The sequence below is a fragment of the Platalea leucorodia genome (assembly GCF_965183815.1).
Source record: "Platalea leucorodia genome assembly, chromosome: 1".
Classification (NCBI taxonomy): Eukaryota; Metazoa; Chordata; class Aves; order Pelecaniformes; family Threskiornithidae; genus Platalea; species Platalea leucorodia.
In genome coordinates, this window is record NC_138823.1 from 130,385,150 (window position 1) to 130,406,995 (window position 21,846).

Consider the following 21,846-nt stretch of genomic DNA (forward strand, 5'->3'; position numbering starts at 1 on the left):
GTGACTATGTACAGAAACAGTTAGGTTTATAAACAAGTAACTGGTACCAAAAAAACTGGAGAAAGCACCAAAGCATTTCTCAAGCTGATAGCATATTAATTGCATAACTCCCTTTTATGTAACTAAGTATAAAAGACATTTTAATAACTATAAAAATGAAAGCCAGAGTCTTTCAAGAACTGAGGAATCTTCCAGGCTTGAGTTACGGTTGCAAGTGTTCTTAGCACAGAGGACGCTTTGATACGCTACCACACTCCCCTAGCAGTTTCTGATCAACCACTTTTAAAGGATGGGGTTGATGTCTGTTCTGTGGCTGGCGAGCTGGGTGAGAGTGGAGCTTCCCACGACGTCGCTGACGGAGGAGGAGGTCGTGATGGTGTTGTGCTGGATGACTTGCTGCTGGGAGCAAGCTGGGACCGGGCTCGCGGGAGGACTGCTCTCGGGACCTGGGAAGGGGATGAGGGAACAGAGACAACACACATTCAATTATCCATCCGAGTAACAAGCCCAGGCTGGGTGACGCTCCTGGAAAAGGGATGTACCACTACGGCAGCAATACTAACAACCAGAGGCATGCACAAGTCCCAGGATTTCAAAATACACCATTACCCAACACTGTCTGTCTTCTGATCTTTTGTGGTTTCTGTTATTTTTTTTAAGCCAGCTTCCCTGATATCAACCTGACTTCAGGAGCTGGGACATTGAAAAACGTCCAAGACCTTAATGATTGTGAAACCAATGTCAGGATAAAAAGTCCAATATCTTAAGGTCTATAAAATCAGTTGGGATGCTTAAATGCTTTATTCGCTCCAGCAGGAATCAAAATTAGAGTGCAGCGCACTGCAGCACAGAAAATCTAATTCAAGCAACAGTTGATAGGCATGTAATGCAATTATGTATTTTTTTCTTTGAGTACTGTTAAAGAGCCAGATGCATAGTGATGCAGAGGAGACAGAAATGAGCTCTATTTTAAGACAATGCCGCAATTTAGCAAGTATTAACCCCAAGGCTCTTCTGAGCCCTTCTAGAGCCAAGCAAAGAATTTGTCCCTAAATTACCACACTCGTAAAATGCATCAACTAGACAGAATCGATTCAATGTCTCCATTAGATGAGATTTGAAAAAAATGAAAGATAAGAGTTAAAAAAGAGTTAACAAACCTTGAAAACCTGCGCCATGCCTGGTCTGCGCCACTGTCAGAGCACAGTACCATTTTCGCTGGAGGGGACTGTAATGTTTTCCATTTTAACTTTCCTTTTGAGAGTTATTTTAAGGTGTTGGCAGTGCTGCGCCCAGGAGGACTCTTGCAGGTTTGGAGCTGCGAGTTCAAGCGGGATCCTCCACAGGGGAGTGAGCGTCCATCCTTGTGCATCTCCTTGCCGAAGGGAGGGGTGGGGAAGGCTAGCTCTGCTGTGTGGGATGCAAACCAGGGCTTTTTTGGTTTTGAGAGGGGCTGGATAAATAAGGGCGGGAGACTGGATGGCTCGGATGATGTTTGAGAAGACAGGTTCAAGTGAAAATATGACCAAGAAGGGGTTCTGGAGGGAAGAATTAGAAACTTTGCTTTCCTGTGAGGAGTGTGGAGACAGTGCAAACATACCAGCTACTTACTTAGATATCCTTGCGATTCTTTCTGCATAGCTGTTATCGGACAGTCTTTATGTGTTAACAATAACTGTTTCAGCTGTGCTACCTCATTTTTCAGCATGGAAACCTCGTTCTAGAAAAGAAAGAGAGGGTTTGGTTTGCCACAAAGCTTAAACCAGCCTCTTCTGCAAAGTTTAAACCCAAGAACACAGACACTGCTCCACAACTTTAGAACTGAGCAAAAAAGGCACTCGGTGCTCATGTGCTGCGTTTATATTAACATTTGTCCATGACAATATTTTATAACTTCTTCTGAAGGCAATTTGGCTTCCACATTTGATGACATAAACTGACAAGCCAACTAACCCTTCACAGCACCAGAGATACTTTAGGCAGTGTCTTAATCTGCTCGGGAAATACTCTGGCTCCTTGCGTCAGGACGGGGGGCCAGAGCTGTGGGGGGAAATGGCAGCACGGTGGCAGGGCTGCTGTCACCTACAGCATGTCACCTACGGCTCCGCTACAGCCGGCGCCTGGGTGCTGCTCACAGCTCTGTGTTTTGGGGGAGTGCCATTATGTGAATGGTCTTTCTGCTCTTGGCAGCACGCAGGTACACCTCTGGATGGGGCAGAAGTACTGCGCCCACCGTAAGAAGGGCACCACCATAAGAAGGGCTTTTATTATATTAATTCAGGGTATTTTCATCCATCCACTTCATTCCTTTCGTTATTGGTAGACTGATCTATTTACACTCCTATCTCACTGGCATTGAATGAAGGTTTAGCTACATGCCCTGCTCTGAAGAAGTCTTTTACAGCTGAGTTAATGGCACTTCCAAAAAAAATCCCCACAAAAAGCGGTGACAAGAAAAGAAAATAAATAAAACCCTGTCTAGCGAAGGCTTCTAAATCCCAAGACAGCTTTTTCCTGGCTTATCCCACTAAAATGCAATTATTTCTTTAATTGAAGCACACACATCTTGATTAATTGACTTTGATTACGCCTGCGCTCCCGCTAGGAGCCGGCTGTGCGGGGGCAGCCCCAAAGGCGGCGAGGGCCTGCCAGCACCGCCAGCCCCTCCGAGCACAAAGAGCCCCTCTGTGTCCTCGGGGGCGCAGACAGTGGCTCGCACCTGAAGCTGCATGTTTGTCTGGGTGAGCTCTTCTGCTTTTTTTTCCAGTGACATCACCCAGACCTTCCTCTTCTGTCTGCAGCGCGTGGCGGCGGCTCGGTTCCTTTCCAGAAATTTCCGTCTCCTCTCATCCGGGTCTTCGTCCACCACCCTCCTCCGGCGACCTCCGGTCGGCTGCGGCGGCTGTATCGTCTGCGTGGGCTGCATCTGCTGCGCCGCCGGCGAAACCTGGCAGGGAAGAAGAGGTTTGGCAGGGGGTGGGGAGGGGGGAAAGTTACGGAGGGGGATGCTGAAAGGGGAAGGGGAAATCTCGCATGCTTGTCCTGCTCCCCGGCGAGGTCTGCAACAGGCGCAAGTCGAAACGCTGCGCCAGATGCCACTGAAATTAGCTGCTGGCAGATCCTTGCCGTGGTCAAAGGGGAGATTTTTTTGAAACGATCCCCTGAATATTAGCAGGGAAAATATTTTTCCCCTTACAGTTATTAAAAACATTTCACTTAGGTACTTTCTCTGCCACCACCTATTTCAAACCTGAAATGTCAACTTCCCCTCAGCAACTGTTTTAATCAAAGCAGAAGACTGTAGGGGCCTTATTTCTGTCTCTCTTTTTCTTTCTTTTCTTTTTAAATTGCCTCCAAAATTTTAGGACATTTCTATTTCACAGGCTCCTCCTTCTCTGTCTCACGCTTTACCACCTCTGGAGACGGGAGCTGCAATGCTCTTTGCACCTGGGTGGAGCTGGGAAGCTGCAGGCTGGGATTGTGCACGGCCAGCAGACCTTGGTGCCCCTCAGCTGGGGGCAAAAGAAAAGATTTAGGTACCTGAACGCAAACTTCCATTTTGGCACCCCTGCACTATGTAGAGAAGGGATATTCCCCTTCTCAGGCGTTTCCATTTGACCCCAGTGGATGCTATACTCCTTTTTTTCAGCAGCCTGGCTTTGACAGCAGAGGCACACCACGTCCAGTCCCGCTGCTACAAAACTATGGAAAAATATGTATTTACGCTTTTTCAGGTGCAGGAGAGTATTGATCCTGCTCCTGAGAGCAACTGGCCTATGCCATTACAGAAAAGACGCGTGGTGGGGGCAGCCCCACGTAGTCTGTTCTCCGACTCCTGGGCGGATGAAACACCTGCCCACGTCCCTGTCATGAACTAGCATCAGACTTAACGTTCAGCCGCCTGGGAATAGCCAGCTTTTGGATTGCTTTCCTGCCTCTCTGTGGTGCCCAGGCCGTGGGGCTCTGGACCGGGCTCAGGGCTCAGGAGCCCGACCCACGGGTCCCATTGCTCGCGTGCAGCAGGAGACGCCGCTGCTGCTCACGTTGCTGCCGCCGCTCCGGCACAGTCTGGAACAGTCTGGAAACCTGAATTGTTGACTCAAAAGTAACCCTCTTGTTCTGGCAAAGGCCCAAACCTCCAAGGTGCTTCCTTTTGACTCCAGGGAGTGGACGTACTCAGAGCTTTGTCAGACTGAGCCCTGAATTTCAATTGCGGCAATTAACATGTGTTTGCCTAACACCTCTGTCTGTCTCAATTAAAATGATACTATCGTCTTGCAAGGTCGCTTTTCTGTCTAGAATCTCACCACAGACTGCGAAGAAGAGTTTGCTCCCTCCCCCAGCTGACTTGTGTCAATTAAAGTGGCAATTTTATGTGTAATTATTCTGTGCATCTGATAACGCTTTTTGCATAAAGCTGAATTTATTCCCAGCTTTATGTTGCACAGTCAGGGAATCTCTCTCGCAGGAGCAGAAAAATGTTTTTTTAAAAAATAATCTTCTAAAAATAAGTAAGCCACCCTGCACATTCTGCCTGATTTTTAAAATTTCAGCTTGTACTAAGTCCGTACATTCGCTGGTAAAATCTCCAACCCTCTGTCCACACCGGGCTGCAGAGGCTGCAGCCGCCAGCACCGCGCAGGATCGCCAGCCAGCGCCATGCAGGACCACCGGCCGCCGTCCCTGGCCCTGCCAGCACCCCCAGGCTGCCTCCGGGAGATCGCTGCCGAGGGATGCCAGCTGCTCCCTGTCCACCCGGCCCGGGCACGCTGCCTCTTTAGCAAGACGCCTGAGTGCAGAGGCCTCAGAGATCCCTTTTAATGTCAACATCTCATCAAAGGCCTTTCATTTTCTCACATACAACACCTTTGGGAACTTCAAAGATTTGTTATTTATGTTTCTGGCCACCAAAAGCTTTCCTTATCCCATTTCTCTCCTTTTTCATCCAGCATTAAAAATTCTCGTTTGTTAACTCTCCCAGTTGGGTCTGCTATACAGGCAGAAAAAGGTAATTATGGATTTCTTTTTTTACTCCTTCCCTCATATGGTCATTTTCTCCTGAATAACTAGGGAGTCCTTTTGTTTTCAGAAGGTAGCAGTCAGTCTTTGGGCAGTCAGAGCGCATTTTCAGAACAACAATATCTTCTCTCTGTCTCTGGCAGATATTAATTATGAAGGTTGCCATTACGTCACTAATAATGTCACGTGGGATAATTAACTGACTCTTACTAGATAGCTCTTAACCCTGAAATCTGTTAGGTTATATCTTAGTAACTGTCTAACCATCATTCTCTAGCAGGATTTCACTGCCCTGCCTAGGGACATAAGAAAGAAAATGAACATATATTAAAATTGAGGTTAATATTTTTTTTAAGAGGATGCTAATCACATATCCATAATGAAGACAAACATAGGACAGCTAACAGAATGAAACAACATCCAAAGCCCTACTCTGCTTAAGCTATCACTCTGGCAAGTTTGATATGAAGAAATCTTCATGGGAAAAACACAGGAATAACAGTGTCATTTTTGGAGTAGTTGAGGCAACACAGCTACAACTTGATAAAATATCTCTCCTTCTCAGAAAGATACCTATCAGAAGGTGATTTCTACTTTTATCATTGATCCAATACTTCTCTCTGTTCTTTGCAACTTATTACAAAACTAATACCCATTCATTCATTCTACGAAAGCCTAATTCATTGGGCTCCTGTGTATCAAAATGGTAGCTGAGAAGCATGAAATGAATTCTGACATTACAGAAGGGTGTGGTGTAGAATAACAACAGTCTCGGCATGGGAGCACACAGCTCACAGCGGCGTGGACCATGCTGTCATTTGGCAGGTGGTTTGGAATGGAAGAATCTGGCTCAGAAGAATAAGGAGGTTAATAATTAGTAAAATGCACCATAAAATTAAGGTCTGCTGGAGCAGTCTGACCCCCAAGGAGGTCATTACCATGGGGACTATGGACAAGCTTAGAAAGTAATAACCATGTGGTTATTACTCAGCAAACCCTTCTTTTCTCCCCAATAATGCATCTGTTCAGAAATCACTATTGCCTTCGCACCGTGGGAGCAGGCGTGCAGCAAGAGCTCTGCTGCCTGGGGAAGCCGCTGACCCTTGAAGTCGCGCTCAGCCATCACCCTCTGGTCCCATCCTCTTGGTGACACTTACATCTATGGACAAGGTGAAGACCTCCTTGATCCCTGATGGGGCCTGTTGCCTCCAGTGACATGCTGTGCATGGCAAAGCTCATCTGACTGCGGGCCTGGCTTGAGACTGGAGTGAATCTGACCCAGCTTTGCAGCTGCCAGTCAGCCCACCTACCCTGGTGCCCATATTTCTTCTTGCCTGCCTACGAATCTTTCGGGGTGCCTAGCTAACAGGGAATACAAAGCACAAGGAGTCAAGGTTGTCCTAACTAGAATGACTCAAACCCATCTTCAGCAGCACATAAGTTAAGAGGAAGAGGTGGATGTTATGGCAGGACCCCTCTCGATCACCTACCAAAGATCTTGGGAGTCTGGGGAGGTCCCTGCTGACTGGAAGACAGTCAATGTTATTCCAATCTACAAAAAGGGCATGAGGGAAGACGCAGGGAACTACAGACCTGTTAGTCTAACTTCAGTTCCTGGAAAAATTATGGAGAAGATCATACTGGGTACTATTGAAAGGCATTTAAAGAATAATGCAATCATCAGGCACAGTCAACATGGGTTCACAAAGGGCAAGTCCTGTTTAACTAATTTGATATCCTTCTATGATAAAGTCACCCACCTAGTAGATGAAGGGAAGGTGGTGGATGTAGATTTTCTAAGACTTTTGATACTGTCCCTCACAGCATCCTTCTGGACAAGTTGTCCACTGTGGGATGAGCAGGTTCATGGTGCACTGGGTGAAGAACTGGCTGAAGGGCAGAGCTCACAGGGTTGTAGTGAATGGGGCTACATCTGCCTGGCGACCAGTCACCAGCGGTGCTCCTCAGGGATCAATTCTAGGGCCATTTCTGTTCAATATATTTATCAATGATCTGGATGCAGGAGTTGAATGCACCATTAGCAAGTTTGCTGGTGATAGTAAACTGGGAGGTGCTGTTGGCTCCCTTGAGGGACAAGAGGCCTTGCAGAGGGATCTAGATAGATTGGATCATTGGGCTATGATTAATGGGATGAAATTTCACAAGTTGAAATGCTGGATTCTGCACCTAGGACGGAGTAACGCCGGGCACAAGTATAAATTGGAAGAGTGGCTGGAGAGCAGCCCTGTAGAAAGGGACCCAGGGCTGCTGGTCGACAGCAGGCTCAGTACGAGTCAGCAGTGTGCCCTGGCAGCCAAGAGGGCAAACCGCATCCTGGGGCGCATCAAACACAGCGTAACCAGCAGGTCCAAAGAGGTGATTATCCCGCTGTGTTCAGCATTGGTGTGACCTCACCTTGAGTACTGTGTACAGTTCTGGGCCCCACAAATTAGGAAGGATGTGAAGGTCCTTGAATGTGTCCAGAGGAGGGCAACAAAGCTGGTGAAAGGGCTGGAAGGAACGTCCTAAGAGGAGTGGCTGAGGACTTTGGATTTGTCTGGTTTGGAGAAAAAGAGGCTGAGGGGCGACCTCATTGCTCTCTACAGCTTCCTGAGGAGGGGAGTGGAGAGGGAGGTGCTGATCTCTTCTCCCTGGTATCCAGTGATAGGACGCGTGGTAATGGCTCAAAGCTGCGCCAGGGGAGGTTTAGATTGGACGTTAGGAAGCATTTCTTTCCTGAGAGGGTGGTCAAACCCTGGAACAGGCTTCCTAGAGTGGTGGTCGATGCCCCAAGCCTGTCAGTGTTTAAGAGACATTTAGACAACGCCCTTAACAACATGCTTTAACTTGGTCAGCCCTGAACTGGTCAGGCAGTTGAACTAGATGATTATTGCAGGTCCCTTCCAACTGAAGTAGTCTATTCTATAGTCTATTCTATTCTATAGGTGGCTGTAGCACACTGGCTTACTGGCTGATGTCTTATCCTTAAATTTGGGAGGTTTGTTTTCTCTTGTAGCTGTTTTCTCTTCACCTGTTGAAAGTGGTAATATGGATGTTTTGCAGCAGTGTTCCATACCATGGTATACCAGTGTTCCATACCATGGTGTTCCATAGACTCCTTCACCTGCATGAACATCTGTATCCTCCCAGCCCCTTGGTGAGGTGTCAGGGCTATTACCCTTGTTTTAAAAGCCTCAGAGAGGTTAAGTGACTTCCTCCACCTCATCCATGGGGTCCTCAGTCTGCTAAGCACAACTTCATCCTTACTCTCTCATGGATCTCCAAGACAGCCATCAGGTTACTTTTGGTTTCTCTGTTATGAGATAATGTCTTTTCATTGGAGTTTTTAAACAACTCCAAGGAAAATAACTCATTAACAGATGGGAAAATAATTGAATTCACAAAGTAAATACTGAACAAAACTTAGGAAAGCTCTGGACATCTTCTCACAGGGGAGTCTGCTGCTCTCTTATTTAGACTGTTTCTCTAAAGCTGACAATTCATTTTACTTTAGCAAATGCTTTAGGGAAATCCCATGTGCTTGCAGCCTCTGCAATAATAAAGCTAGATGTTAGTAAATAGTTAATGTTGTGGGACACTGGGATGTCAGCCAAATCCTCTCACTTTCTTTAATGTTTTCTAAGAGCTTGTCTGAAAGGTATTTGCAAGCAACACAATACTTCACAGATTGAACTTCTTATGGCTGGCACTCCTCTTTGTCCTCATTCTATGCACTGCCCACTTGTCCTTAAATTTGCTCCCCTGACCCAACATGTTACAGTCACTGGCCCCAGAGCTTTATTTTTCTTGTGCGATCTTATGCAGAAGCCTATCGTCTTAAGATATTAATAGAATTCCTCTTAAAAATGACTCTGCTAAAGTCCATGCTCACTAGTTCATTAGTTCAAGAAACATTCAGTTCAGATATTGAATTATCCAAATTACTGAAGCCAATATACCTGGTCCAAAAATGGAGACCTTCATCTCATTTAATGGAGACCTCTCACTGAGTTCTCATCACCTGAATCCACATCAAAATTGCCCTCCTGATTTGAATCTCTCTCCTTGGACTGGCTTCATCATCTTATTCTCCTGTGACAACATCCACCAACTGTTGCCTGCACTCCCAGCTAATCTTGGCTTTCTCTCATACTCTGCAGCTGGGGGCTACTATCCCCTTCACAGGGCCTGGATCCTTTCTCCTTCTCCTCTAAGACAATGTGTCTTAACTTAAAGCTACGTCTACTACCTCCAGGCTTGAAAACACATCCACCCACCCCCACAAATACACATCCCCACCAGTGCCATTTTACTTCACTAAAGTGCTACGTATTTCTGCAGGTAGAACACATACAGCTCTTTAAATCTTGACCTGAGAAATTTACGTTCAAGCACATTAAGCAACATATATAATATGCTAATCTCCATAATATGGCTTGCCCATAAAAAGATACATGGCAATTTGCAGAGCTGAGAGCACTGAAAAACCTTGGAGCTCCTTATTAAGTAAGATATTACAAATGTCTGGCAAATTAAGCAACAAAACAAGTTGTTACTTCACTCCGTTTTCTGAATAAAGTTTGTGCTTCCCCACCACCAGTAGCAGACATTTATGAGTAGCCCAAGGGGCTTGTATCTAACAAGACATGTGTGCAAGACGAAACAATACAGGGATCAGGTTTTAACTCCCATAACAACAAAACTCAGCGATGTGGCATGGCATGAAGGTCTACCTGTGCTTGTCCGCCTGAGTGCAGCGGGGGGTGCGGCGAGGTCTGGTGATGTGCCGGGTGCGCGTGAAGGTGCGAGTGGGAGTGGTGGTGGGGATGATTCTGCTGGTGATGAGGCTGAGGATGAGGATGGTGGGCCGGATGCTGGTGCTGATGCGGGTATGAGTGATGAGGTGGCAGCGTCTGGTGCTGATGAGGATGTGAGTGCATATGATGGTGTGGCGTCTGGTCCTGTCGCGAGCTCATCATTTCCATCATGTGGCCCATGGTGTTCATATTCCCGTTTGACATGGCGGCAGGATGATGAGTCAGCGCTGCCTTCAGTCTCTGGAACAGAACAAGGCAGAAAATTCAACATTCATACATGATGATCTGAGCAATCAGAATAAGATTTCTGCTGTTGTAGAAATAGTGTCTTGTCCTGTGTTTTGAGATTTTAGGTTTTTTCTTGCTGTTCCCTTGATAAAAGGCATCTTATTTCAGTTTGAGAAAGAACATATTCTTGGGCTCTAATCTAGTTTTCCAGTGTAAATATGTAAAGATACAAACATCCGAACTGAAATTTAACAGTTACACATTTCCTACTGTGCTGCTGAGGAAAAATAACTGGCTCTCATCCTTTTCTCTTTGGCCAGCTCAGCAGCATTAGCTTCATCAAGCTTGTATTCTTGTAACTTTTAAAAAGGAAAGTCTGATTAAAATAAAGGTGAAACAAAGTTCCCCTCTTGTTTTTACTACAGCTATTACTTAAAAGACTCATTGATAAATATATTGCATTGACGTTTTTCAAATTCAGGCTCAAATATATTCTACAGTTGTACTAGGACCCAACCTGGTCTTTCATCAGAAAGACAGGAAAATAATGAGGGTGGCCTCAACCTGATCCTCTTTGCTGGAAAGTTCAAACGTCTGCTGTGTTGTTATCACATGGTAATCCCTCTCTCTGTTTTGTACTCCTCATGTTCTGTACTGTCACTGGAGTGGGCCCTGGGGTCCTGACCAGGACAAAACTCTCCTTAATATCAACGGGATTCGTTTGCTTTTACCTGAACACCACCAAATGGCAATGTGAAGGGCTGCCGCATTTTGCACTGCAGGATAGGGCCCTTGTGTACTAAAGCTATAGCTGAAGTACGGAGAAAAAAAGGTTCCCTTTCAGCACAATTACAGGGTCATCCCAAAGCTGCGAGCTGTACTAGCATACAGACACCTCGCTGGTGCCATCCTGCCCTGGGACTACTGAAATCACTGGCATCCTACAAGAATGTGCCAATGGTAGAGCCTGACAGATGTCAGCTAGGAGAAGGGCTCTTTCCAAACCCACGGAAACCTCCTTCGCGTCCATGGTTCTGCATCTTGCTCAACGTAGAACATTCTTTACAGGCAGCCACCCAAGACCTCTTTTCCTCTTTATATTTTTGAAGAAGTCAGCATAAGCTTGGTTTACTCTCACTAATGCATGTAAGTAGTCAGAAAATGGTAAGATAAAAATGGAAGGAAGGAGTTCCACAGTATCACTTGATGCCAGACTAGCATGATCTGAATAACCCATCAACTAGCTCGTAATTCATTATCCAGCCAGAGGATATAATGAATAGCAGATAGCTCATCAGCAAGAGATGCCACCTATAGGACAGCCAACAAGAAACAGCAGTGTACGAGGAACAGAGGTGTGCCTTTCCCCATAGAAATATCTGTAGGTCACAGATGATGGTCAGAAGATCCTACAAGCCAAGGTGGCTAAAATCTGCCAGTGGAGGAGCAATGACCAGATTGAACTGCATTTTGGTTTTGTCTTTAAAGAAAAGAGAGTGACTGCCAGGATACTCAGACCCTACAGACAGGAATTTCAATCTACTTTATATTGAAATAACATCTGTCTGTGCAACTCCACTGCAAGGCCACAATTAAAGCCTCCTATGTTCAAAGCTGCTACCCTATTTTGTTTGTGCACCTGGGAGTGAGGAAGAAATAAATCCCTAAGGAGAAAAAAAAAAAAGAAAAATATTAGGGGAAAAAAAGAAGGTTGTGGAAGGCAAAAAAAAGTAACAGGGTCAATTCAAAGTATCATCCTCAGACTTCATGAAGGTCATTCCACTGAGACACTCTAATAGATCCATTAATCCAAATTTGGTGGCTTATTTCACTAACGATCAATTGGCTGAACAAAACTTTAAAAAAAAAGAAAAGATACATTTGCAAAACACACCAGTGCCTCAGTTTGTGTGAAGGAAAACTGGGCTGATAACTTTTCGGAAGTTTCCTTAAGAAAGCCTATCAAAGCATGACCACACTACGGCACGTGTCACAACCTGACGATCTTCTCAAAAAGAGATCGAGGCAACTATGGCAGCAAGGTTAAATACCTCTAAAATCAGAACGGAGCTCAATCTAACATCAACAGCAGTAACCCATCCTGGGTATAAAATGGAGGATTTGAGTAGCTGCCGTCCTTAACGTTTCCGAATTCAAGTGCTACCCTGGCTACTGCAAGCAGCTCTTCACAGTGCTCAGAATAACTGGTGTTACCCAGGAGTGTATTATGAAAAATATGGAAAACAACACATGAATAAGTCAAGTCATTCTGCACGTCATTCTTCTTCAAAATTCTCTAAGACCTTTTTCATGGGGCTGAGCCACCATGCAGATCTAAGCGAAAGCACCAACAAAAGCTGTCGTAACTTTGTTTTCTGAAACAAAATGCAAAAAACCCAAGCTCTCATTAGCCAGCAGTTTTATGTGATGAATACCTAACAAAATCTACCAATGCTATATTTGTCAAAGACCTCTGAAACTGAACTACAGCATGTCTTATTCTAAACTGCAGACTTTCAAAGCCAAAAAAAAAAAAGGGAGGGAAAAACTTAATCTTCGAATAAACATTTTTTTTCAGCTGTAAAAACTGTGGCTTATTAGTGTGGCGCGACTTCAAGGAGAATAAATTATTTTATTTTCTTTCCATAGCCCCTTCTACCACATCCATTTATTTGAGATAGCAAATCAAGAGAGACAGTGAGAGGCCTGACATGCAGCTGGTTTCAGTCAATAGGGGTCATTTCCATTTGGTCTGTGTATTTTACAAGCTCCTTGTTCACTGTTCCCAATGGGAGGGTGGGCCAGCTGCCCTGGATCCCAGTCCTGGTAAGAAACCAGCTCTCTACCTCATCCCATCCCAGCGCAGCAACAGCCATCGCCCGGCCCTCGCCTCCCTTTAACTTCGTGCTTAGATCAGCTCCGCAGCAGCGAGAGCCCTGCCTGCACACGCACCCGGAGCAACGTTTATCTTCCATTAACCAGTCGCTGCTGCCCGTCAGAAACATTTGGGGAACGATAAACATTATTTTTTAGCTTGGTCTTCGGCGAGATCAATTGTTTCGGATGTTTTAGTTAGAGCACAGGGAGGGAAAATCACCAGAACTTGGTGAACTCTTTGCATTGAGTATGTGTAGAGCTGGAAGGGCAGGCTGCATTTTTGTTATTGTTCTTTTTATGTGTGCTAATTGCAAACAGCTGTTTTAGTTTAGTGTCAAATAAAATGCGATGGCATCAAAACTGAGCTTACTGGACTGACTACGTTAGCAAATCCCCTCCAGAATGAAACGATAACCCCGGACCCAATCCTGCGGCTGTTCATTTTTTCAGGAACTGTGCGACCGACTTCACCAGAGCCTGCGGGTACCTGGCAGTTCACAAACTGGGGCTGAAACAGAGATCTCGCTACTCAGATCTGCTCTCACCAAAACCCAAAATTTCTGCTGGCCTCAGTGGCAGTGTTTTTTAGAGCACAATCCCTCTTCTCTTCCTTTTATAGTGCAATTTTCAAAGAAATCCCCACCAACCTCAAGCCAAGAGGAAATGCAAGTGCTCATCCTACCTAGCTTACTGATTATTTTTATTATTTCATCAAAGTAACATAGTGACCAACATCAGTTACAGCTGATTTCCACTCGATCATGACGTTTCCATTAATGGCTGGCAGTGACACAGACAACATGAGAAATCTTTTTGCTTTGCCTCTGATCAAGTGAATAAAGAAAATTCCTGTTTGATCCTACTGGAAGTCAGAAGCACATAAACTCATCTTTGGTACTTAGGAGGCAATAGAAACAGTGGATATCAGTGCTCCACAGGCATGACTGTTGTGTTCCCTGTACTACTGCTCATGGTAATGCCCCTAACTGACACATTTACTCTGAAGCCACCCCATTGAATGTCATATGAAGTTAACACCTCAAAGAAGTTATCATTGTACCTGGAATATTGGTTTTTTTTGGAAACAGTTTTCACAGTGCTTCCTCCATCTAAAGCCTGACATCATGGTGCAGTGAATTGCTTGATGTTTCCTTTTATCAAAATAGATCGTAAGTTATTTGCTGAACATCTTTGGGCAAACCCTAAGTCTGCCAAAAATGGGCTACAAGCATTTGAGATCATGAATGAAAAATAATATCAGCTTCCTTAACACTTCTGCAGTTCAGGATCTTGCTGCTTTCTAATTTTTCTCTATCATGACATGTATTTCAAGGTTGCCTTGGTTTTTGCCCCACCTTTCTTTCTCCAAAATTGCTAGTGAAAAACACAGCATTTTTTTCAGTTTGTTAGAAGAAAAAAAAAAACACAAAAAACTGTAAATTTGGAGGTTGGTTTTCCCACAACTAAAAACTCAAATAATTTTGGTGTTTTCATATGTATATAAATATTTATAATATTTATAGCATGCTATATTTATAGTATAACAGACTATAAATATTATATTATATACGATAATCTGTAGATGACAATAAACTGCAACTTTCTCCCATTTATTCTTCAGTGGAGAAATGACAAAAATCTCCTCCAATTTTGCAGATGTTATTACATGAGTGGTCTGTGCTTGCATCAAACAATAAGCTATTATATCATCCAGCTGAATTTTAGGTTGGGACAGACATGGAGTGCTGGTTTTGAATAGAATTGAATTGTTCTGAATAAGCATGCATTGCTGCACTCAGAAAAAAACTCTCTTCCCCTTCTGGTCTGCATGCCCAAATCCCACTAAATCAGAGAAGAGACAAGACCAGCTGTAGTATCAGCTTAATGTCTGGTATATTCTTATCAGGAGATTACATCAGACCCCTGTAGGCAGATGGAATATGATCTCAAAGATATTTTCTTGCACTAGTGACCGTGATTCTAGTCCCTATTATACAGAGGTGTAATAAGTTCCCCGCAGGGGACAGAAGAGACTAGAGAGGGGTGGGAAATCAGAAAAAAATACAGACATCAAGCATCCCCACACATCTGCAATTAGGTAGCAACCTCAGGGCAAAAATCTTGATTAGCCAAACTTCATGGCAAGCATACCATTGACTTCAGTGGCACTAACGTTTTTTTCTCATCTGCGATGGTCAAGTTTTCTTTTTTACTTGTGCTCTCCTAAGCATCACACCCAAGATGAATACATGGAGTGAAGCCAGTGGCAGCTAAAGCTGTGAACAGAACTTCACCCAGCGTATTTCAGAGCATCACACTGAATTTTATCCTTTCCTCCAACTATGACTGTGATGAGAGAACTTAAGCACAAATTTCACTCAGGTCTTTTATAGTTGGCTGCTTACAAGCCTTTCACAGCGTAAATAACAGAAACCACTCTTTGTAAATGTTCCACTCACATTCATAAAAGCAAATTGGAGGCGATTCATCTCCACCCAATAAGTGAACTGCAGATACTTATGAGCACATTTCAGAGACTGGCGATTAGAAAGTCTCTGATGCCACATTAAATGCTTGCTTCTACATTTCTTGTGCAGTAAAATACAGTCCTGCATACAGACTGAAGGAGGGAGAGGTGTACGGAAGGACATGAAGTCCAGAACCGAAGTGACACATTACACTAATGTAAAGAGAAAAAGGGGATGCATTTAATTCACAACTCGCCAGTAAACAGTGCCAAACTGCTAATCTTCTAATTATTCGCAGTCTGTTTGGCAAATCTGAATTATACTTTTCCCTTCCTTTGTGTTTTCTTCCCTACTTAGTCGGATTTTGTAACAACACAAACAATGGATCATCATCCAGCCTTCAGTGCAGCTTAGCCTCTAATAAAAAGAACAAATTTGCTCCCTTGTCCTTCCAAATGCAAACTGAATTAAACTTCAGCAGAAAGCAGCGAGAATCAACTGCAAACAATCAAAGCGGCAATAAAACTAATAGACACCATGCGGCTCAAGGATGGGTCAGCTGCAAGAGCTGCTTCAGCATCCCTGAACTCGGGGCACAGAGGAGCTCCGAGCAGCCGCGCCTGCCGGTGACATCAGTCCCAGTGACACCTCTCCGGACAACTGCCTGTTTTAAGTAATCCAATGCAGGTCGCAGCCAGGGTGGCCCAAGGGTACTCTGCCAGAACTGCCATCTTCTGGTGATGGCATTTCATTGAGAATGGCCATGGCTCCAGGGACAGCAGAAAACACGAGTGAGTTTACATCCCATCTCCACCCAGCCATTTCCTTCTGTTCATCTCCAAGCACCTTCCAAAGGAGATAGATAAGCATCATTATCCTCGTACAATGCATCACCTTTTTAAGGATTAGAAATAGAAAAATACTAAATTCTCCATTCCTATTCTACATGCATTTTTAATGAACAAGTAAATTATAATCAAGACAGAAAATACACCGAAAGTACGGTTTGTGCTTCTCACTATATACTATTTCTTTCATGAATCATTTCTCAATGCAGTGTTAAACAACTGGATTTGATTTGCACAGGAGTCAGGAAATGTAAAGTTCAAAAAATCAAACCCCTAATTCCCACCAAGTCTAAGTCAATCCCTGCATGTGTATCCATGACAAGGGATATTTAATTATGTAATCACACAACAGACAGCAAAATGATTTATTACTGGCAAATAGTGTCATATAATTTCAACATACAATACCAATGGAAGGATCCAAAAAATACAACCAGCTTCTGCTTGATTTCCCCTCTGTGTGCCAGAGTCCAAACAGAAAGCTGCTACTTAGCTGCTACCTACCCCTGGAGAGGCAGGTTTCTGACAGCAAAATGCCGGACACTTTGGGGATTAATTGCCCGTGCCTGCTATCAGTAGGCAGGCACGTACCTAATCGGCATCCTAATTCTCCAAATAGACAGTCTTTTGCTTAGTTACTCTGCCAGATTCATCTATGAGATATTCCCAAGCATGCTAGGTTGTCACCCGTGGAAAACACAGAAAAAGGAGGTGGCAATAAAATCACTCAGTGTTAATAGCACCCTGCAGGAAAGCGGGAAAACTTGAGCTCAAGGGGACCTGAGTCTGTACTGCCCATCTTCTAGATGTATTCTCTAATGCCTGTATTACAGCTCATTCCCAAGCTGAGAGACCATGGACTCTTTCTTTACACTGGAGATAAAAACACTTTGGCAAAGCCTCTGGCAAAGGGGCTGGAGCTCAGGTCTTCCTCACCCCCACAAGCAAACGCTGTAACCAGGTTTCTAAAATCATGTTCCCATCTTCTAGTATGATGCAAATGGGAAGTGCTTGTTCAGCGCTTGCACTGCTATATCTATATCTTGCCTGAGCCCACAATGAACATTTATGAATATATTAAACGAGAAAAGTGGGAATTGATTTCAGAGGAAGTTTGGGGAATTTCCTCTACATGCCAGATACAGAGCAAATCCTCAAATCAGAGCACTCTCTAATGCTGGAAAGAACACTGTGGGTTTGGGTATTTTAATGTGTACTCAAAGATCAGATGGGATTAGCACCGCAAAAATCTCTCTGCAGAATATTGCTCTGAAGCCTCAAGACCCCTTACAGAGTGACTTCAGTTTCTTGCCGAGGATGCACGTTGCTTGCTTTCCTTTTCCCTCTCACGAGCATAATATACACACCAAGGACATGAGAAAGGCAGGTTCAACGTTTTTCTCTGTCAGAAGATTTCTGAATTTTCATCGCCCACCTCTCACTAAGGCTGATTGTGATTAAGTCATTCATATTCAAAGAAAAATGCCATCCAAGTATATAAAACTTGGGTGGTTTTTTTTCCTTCACTGGTGTGATTTCTGAATACTCGTTTTTCCTGGATTAAACCCAGCACATTTAAAGGGCTACTAGCAAGCCAGAAATGGGATACATGTGCACTTAAAAGTGCTTTGATTTCATCCCAGATGTGCAGTGCTCAAGGGCGTGTGTACACACACACACACGCACACACTCTGACAGCATGGAGGATATGATCTGATCTGTAGATTTTGTTTCAAGATTATACCAACCAGACTCTGAAATGTAAAACCAAAGCCCTGACCACTTACAGCCATTAGGGATCCCAGGGCTCTTTGTGAAAGAGTATTGATGTTCATTAGCCTATTGGCCCGACTGGAGAAGTCAATGCAGGTAATTAGACATTGTCTCATTACCATGTAGTTTCAGGTGAAGTTATTTTTCTCCTTTGTTTCTAAAGTTAAGTGATTCCTTAAACATTTTTAAAGCATTCATGGATTTTTTTTTTCTGAAGAAATGACTAGAATTTAAAGTACAGTACAGGGACATATAAAATGAAAATGTTCTTATGGGTTATTTAACATTTTTTTAAAGCTGAATTCCAGCATTTGACCCAAAAAAATGAAAATAACATCTTAATTCAGCAGCCAGTTTTCAATTATCTGTCTATGAAAACCTAGTGACCACTGACTTTTTAAATACATGCATTCAGGTATGGCATGTAGTACACAGATGCAAACCATAAAGAGTCTGAACAGGTTCACTTTGTGTCAATTTTCCCTCTTCTAAAATAAATATAATCTATGCTTAGAGTTATCTGCATGGATATCATGAATATTCAGCATTCGACATATCAGCGTTGATATGTACTGTCCTTTTACACCCTCATGCAAGGTCTCTTACGCCCTCCCACCTTTCCCCATGTTCTCCCCCTGACTTCATCCCTCAGGCCGCTGCCCCCTTTGTTCTTCACCTGAAACGCCATCCCCTCCATTCATACACAGCTCAAGCTGCTGCCTTGTTTTTCACCACCCCGCATGTATCAGCTGCTTTTAAACAGCAGTATCTTGGGTCAGATGCATTGAATTTCAAAGCCACTTGAGGCTCCAGGAACAGCACCATCTCAACCCTCTACCAGATACCAGCTAGCTACTCTATCAGTGCCACGAGGTTTTTTAACACTTTAGGATAGCTACAGTGTGAAACAAGAGATAAAAAGAATCGAATCCCAAACTATTATTTTTTATTGGAATTACTGATTTACACTAACAGGCTTTACTTTGAAGGGGCTAGGAATGAATCCCCACACACTTCCCATGGCTCGGCTGACAAGCAATGACTTACTAAACTGCAATATTCCAGCTGCTCACTCTCTTGCACATGGCATGCTTACTCTTTGGCAATACTGCTTTTCAGAGCAACGTGTCAGAGCAAACCAAAAAACAACCTTCCCCAGGGAAGGGAAGGATGCTGCCTGCTTGGTAAGCCAGTGACTCATCCTGCCATTTCTGGACAGCTGGATTTGGCTTTCCCACAGCACGTACCACAGGATACAGAACAAACTTGCACGGGTCAGGGGCCCGGCCAGACCCACAGTTGCGGTGGCTGTCACACGAGCAGGATTTCCTTTCCTGCACCGAGTGACAGGTACAGAGTATCCTGCCTCACTTGATTGTTGACTCTACCCTGTCCCTCCTGCCCAAGGGAAAGAGGGCAGAAACAACCACTTAAGGGCAAATTCCTGGCAGAGGTGCCCTGCCTGGGGACAGGCAGGCAGAGGGTCCCCACAGCACCCTGCAGCCTTAGGGAGGCAGAACGGGTCGGGCAAGCATCCCCCACGGGGATGGGGTGATGCTAGACCCAGACACCTTCCCACCTACCAGAAGCAGCTGCCAGGATCACAGGAACAGGCAACTCCTGCACACCGCTTATTCGTCTGTGCTCACCGTGCTTCACAGCATGGACGACTCTTCTGAAAAGTACGTCAGGGATCTGGCTGCTTCTGCTATTGCCCTACCTTCCTTTTTTTTAATATTTCTTGTGTACTTCTACTGAGTGTGGGAGAAAGGCATAAATACCGTCTTGTTTTGGTGCTTAACACATCTTCCTGTCTCCTCTCTCAGCCTTGCCGACAGCATTATCCATCTTCCTGACACCAGCATTGTCTGATTCATTGACATATGCACCAGAAAAAAATGTCATGTTCTGCACAAGATCATAACGCTGTGATCTCATTCCCATCTCAGTCTCCTCAGCGACTCCACAGCACCTCCCATTTCTTGCTGCTTTAGAAAGAGAGGGACTGGAAAGCTTTCCCAGCGTGCTCACTGGGAAGCTTAGAGACACGATGCAGTGAGGGAAACCAGGCCGGCAAAGGCACACAAGCACTTACACAACTATGTAGGAAATCAAGGTAATGCAATAGAAACTTCAGCTATTTGCCTCCTACCTGGAGTGCGAAGCCGCAAAATCTTTCTTGTCTCCTGTTTCCTAGGGCTGTTGAGGCACTCTGCCTAGATGTGTTACTTCCAAAAGGGAACAGCACTTTGAGAGGTGATGGCAGGGACATCCTGACTGTATTATGGAAATCGCTGAGTCCTTCTGTCCCATCGTTTTCCTCTCTTTTGAAATTAAAAAGCCTCAGGCACTACCCACCTCTGTGGCATTCAGGACTAAGGGTTATGATGAAGTTCCCCCTTTCAGCTGGCACACCAGCAAGTCAGTGTAAGGCCTCCTGATGCCTTGTCTCCTCCTGTCTGGTCGCACCCCTCCTTGCCCCTCGCGTGCGGCTTCTGTCTCAGCCGCAGAATTTCACAATTTAAGGGCAATTAAGAGATCACTGTGCGCTGGCAGCTGAGGCACGGGCAGTCTCGCCCCAAACATGTGCCCCGTGCTCCCACAGCCGCCGTCCCTCTTTCCCACTGAGCCGCGGGAACGTCAGCATCCCGCCACCGCCTACAGCCTTAATAACCCATTAGCAGCCTGGCCAAATAAGTTACTCTCTCACGGCTACTTCTCGCTAGAGATCTGCCAAAAGAGAAAATACAAGGGGTGAGGAGGGTGGAAGCAAACCAAATCGGGGGCTTGGGTGGATGAGAGAAGGGGAAAGGGGGGAGAAGAGTTGGAGACGAAAGGTTGAGGCTGCTAATTTTTTCATTTTTTCCCTGCGGTTAAAGCATTGACAGATAATTTATCACACATTTTGATGGTGCTCCAGCTGGCAGGGAAAAGAGCTATCTGTTTATTAATTCAATTAGCCTGCTTATTTATCAGTGGAGGGCGAGAAGGTGCAGTCACAGGCCAAACCGTGCCAGTCTCAGACCACCTGCTGTCGGGCTGAGAGGACGACCGGGAGTGGGAACATCCCGCCCCGGCTGCTCTGGCCAGCGCACTCATCATTGCATTATCTCAGGCCTCCTGAGGTAAGAAAAGAAAAAATATACAAAATTTAACAGCATACATTATGCACATCAATGAACGAGCCGGAGGTACAGCCAGAGCCGCACGGCTTTGCTGCCACCACTTCAGTGCCCTAAATGTATTTGTTACGTCTGACATTCTGCCCAGAACTGATTTTTTAGTTCATTAAAACGGATGAATACACTTTGAATTTCAAGTTCAGTGGGGATAGTGTTCAGACCAACACAGCAACACAGCACTGAGCTGCCAGAGGGGGTAGGAGAGGGCAAGAAGGGTGCTGCCCGGGTACCCACCAACATTTGCCATCCTTGAAAAGTGGATGTTTGTGAAGAAGGAAGAAAACAGAAGGGGGGGTAAAAGGCTGGCTTTGGAATGGCACAGAAGTGTCCTGAACTAGAAAAGCATTTCGGAGGGCTGGAATAGCGGTGAGGCTACAGCAAGGCCTCCCTGCTCTCTAACTGCAGGCAGGGTTAATATTGCTTTGGTTTTGGCCAGTGTCAGGTATTGTCACAATTTTCCTCTGACTTGTCTTCAGTCTGCCCTGCTCCATCCACGGCCCCCTTCTTTGCTCTATGAGGCTGCCTATCTAGGACTACTAGGTTTCTTTCACATTCGTTAAAAAGTTCAAGACCTCTGATGAAGCTCCAAATTCAGACAACGTTGTGCAAAATGCTGCTCGGAGCTATCTAAGCC

General features: G+C 44.9%; 1 protein-coding gene across 2 annotated transcripts in view; it reads right to left on the reverse strand.

Moving 5' to 3' along the window:
• Positions 1-216: 216 nt before the first annotated feature.
• CREB5 (cAMP responsive element binding protein 5) overlaps positions 217-21,846 on the reverse strand; it is a gene marked incomplete at its 5' end in the record, with an annotated part of 212,591 nt that continues 190,961 nt past the window's right edge. For both annotated transcript variants that reach the window (XM_082309673.1, XM_082309672.1), the window contains 4 exons: positions 217-446; positions 1,612-1,720; positions 2,720-2,947; positions 9,753-10,076. In XM_082309673.1, the coding sequence (XP_082165799.1) occupies positions 283-446; positions 1,612-1,720; positions 2,720-2,947; positions 9,753-10,076 (825 nt within the window). In that variant the 3' untranslated portion in view covers positions 217-282. The remainder of the gene's footprint in view (positions 447-1,611; positions 1,721-2,719; positions 2,948-9,752; positions 10,077-21,846) is intronic.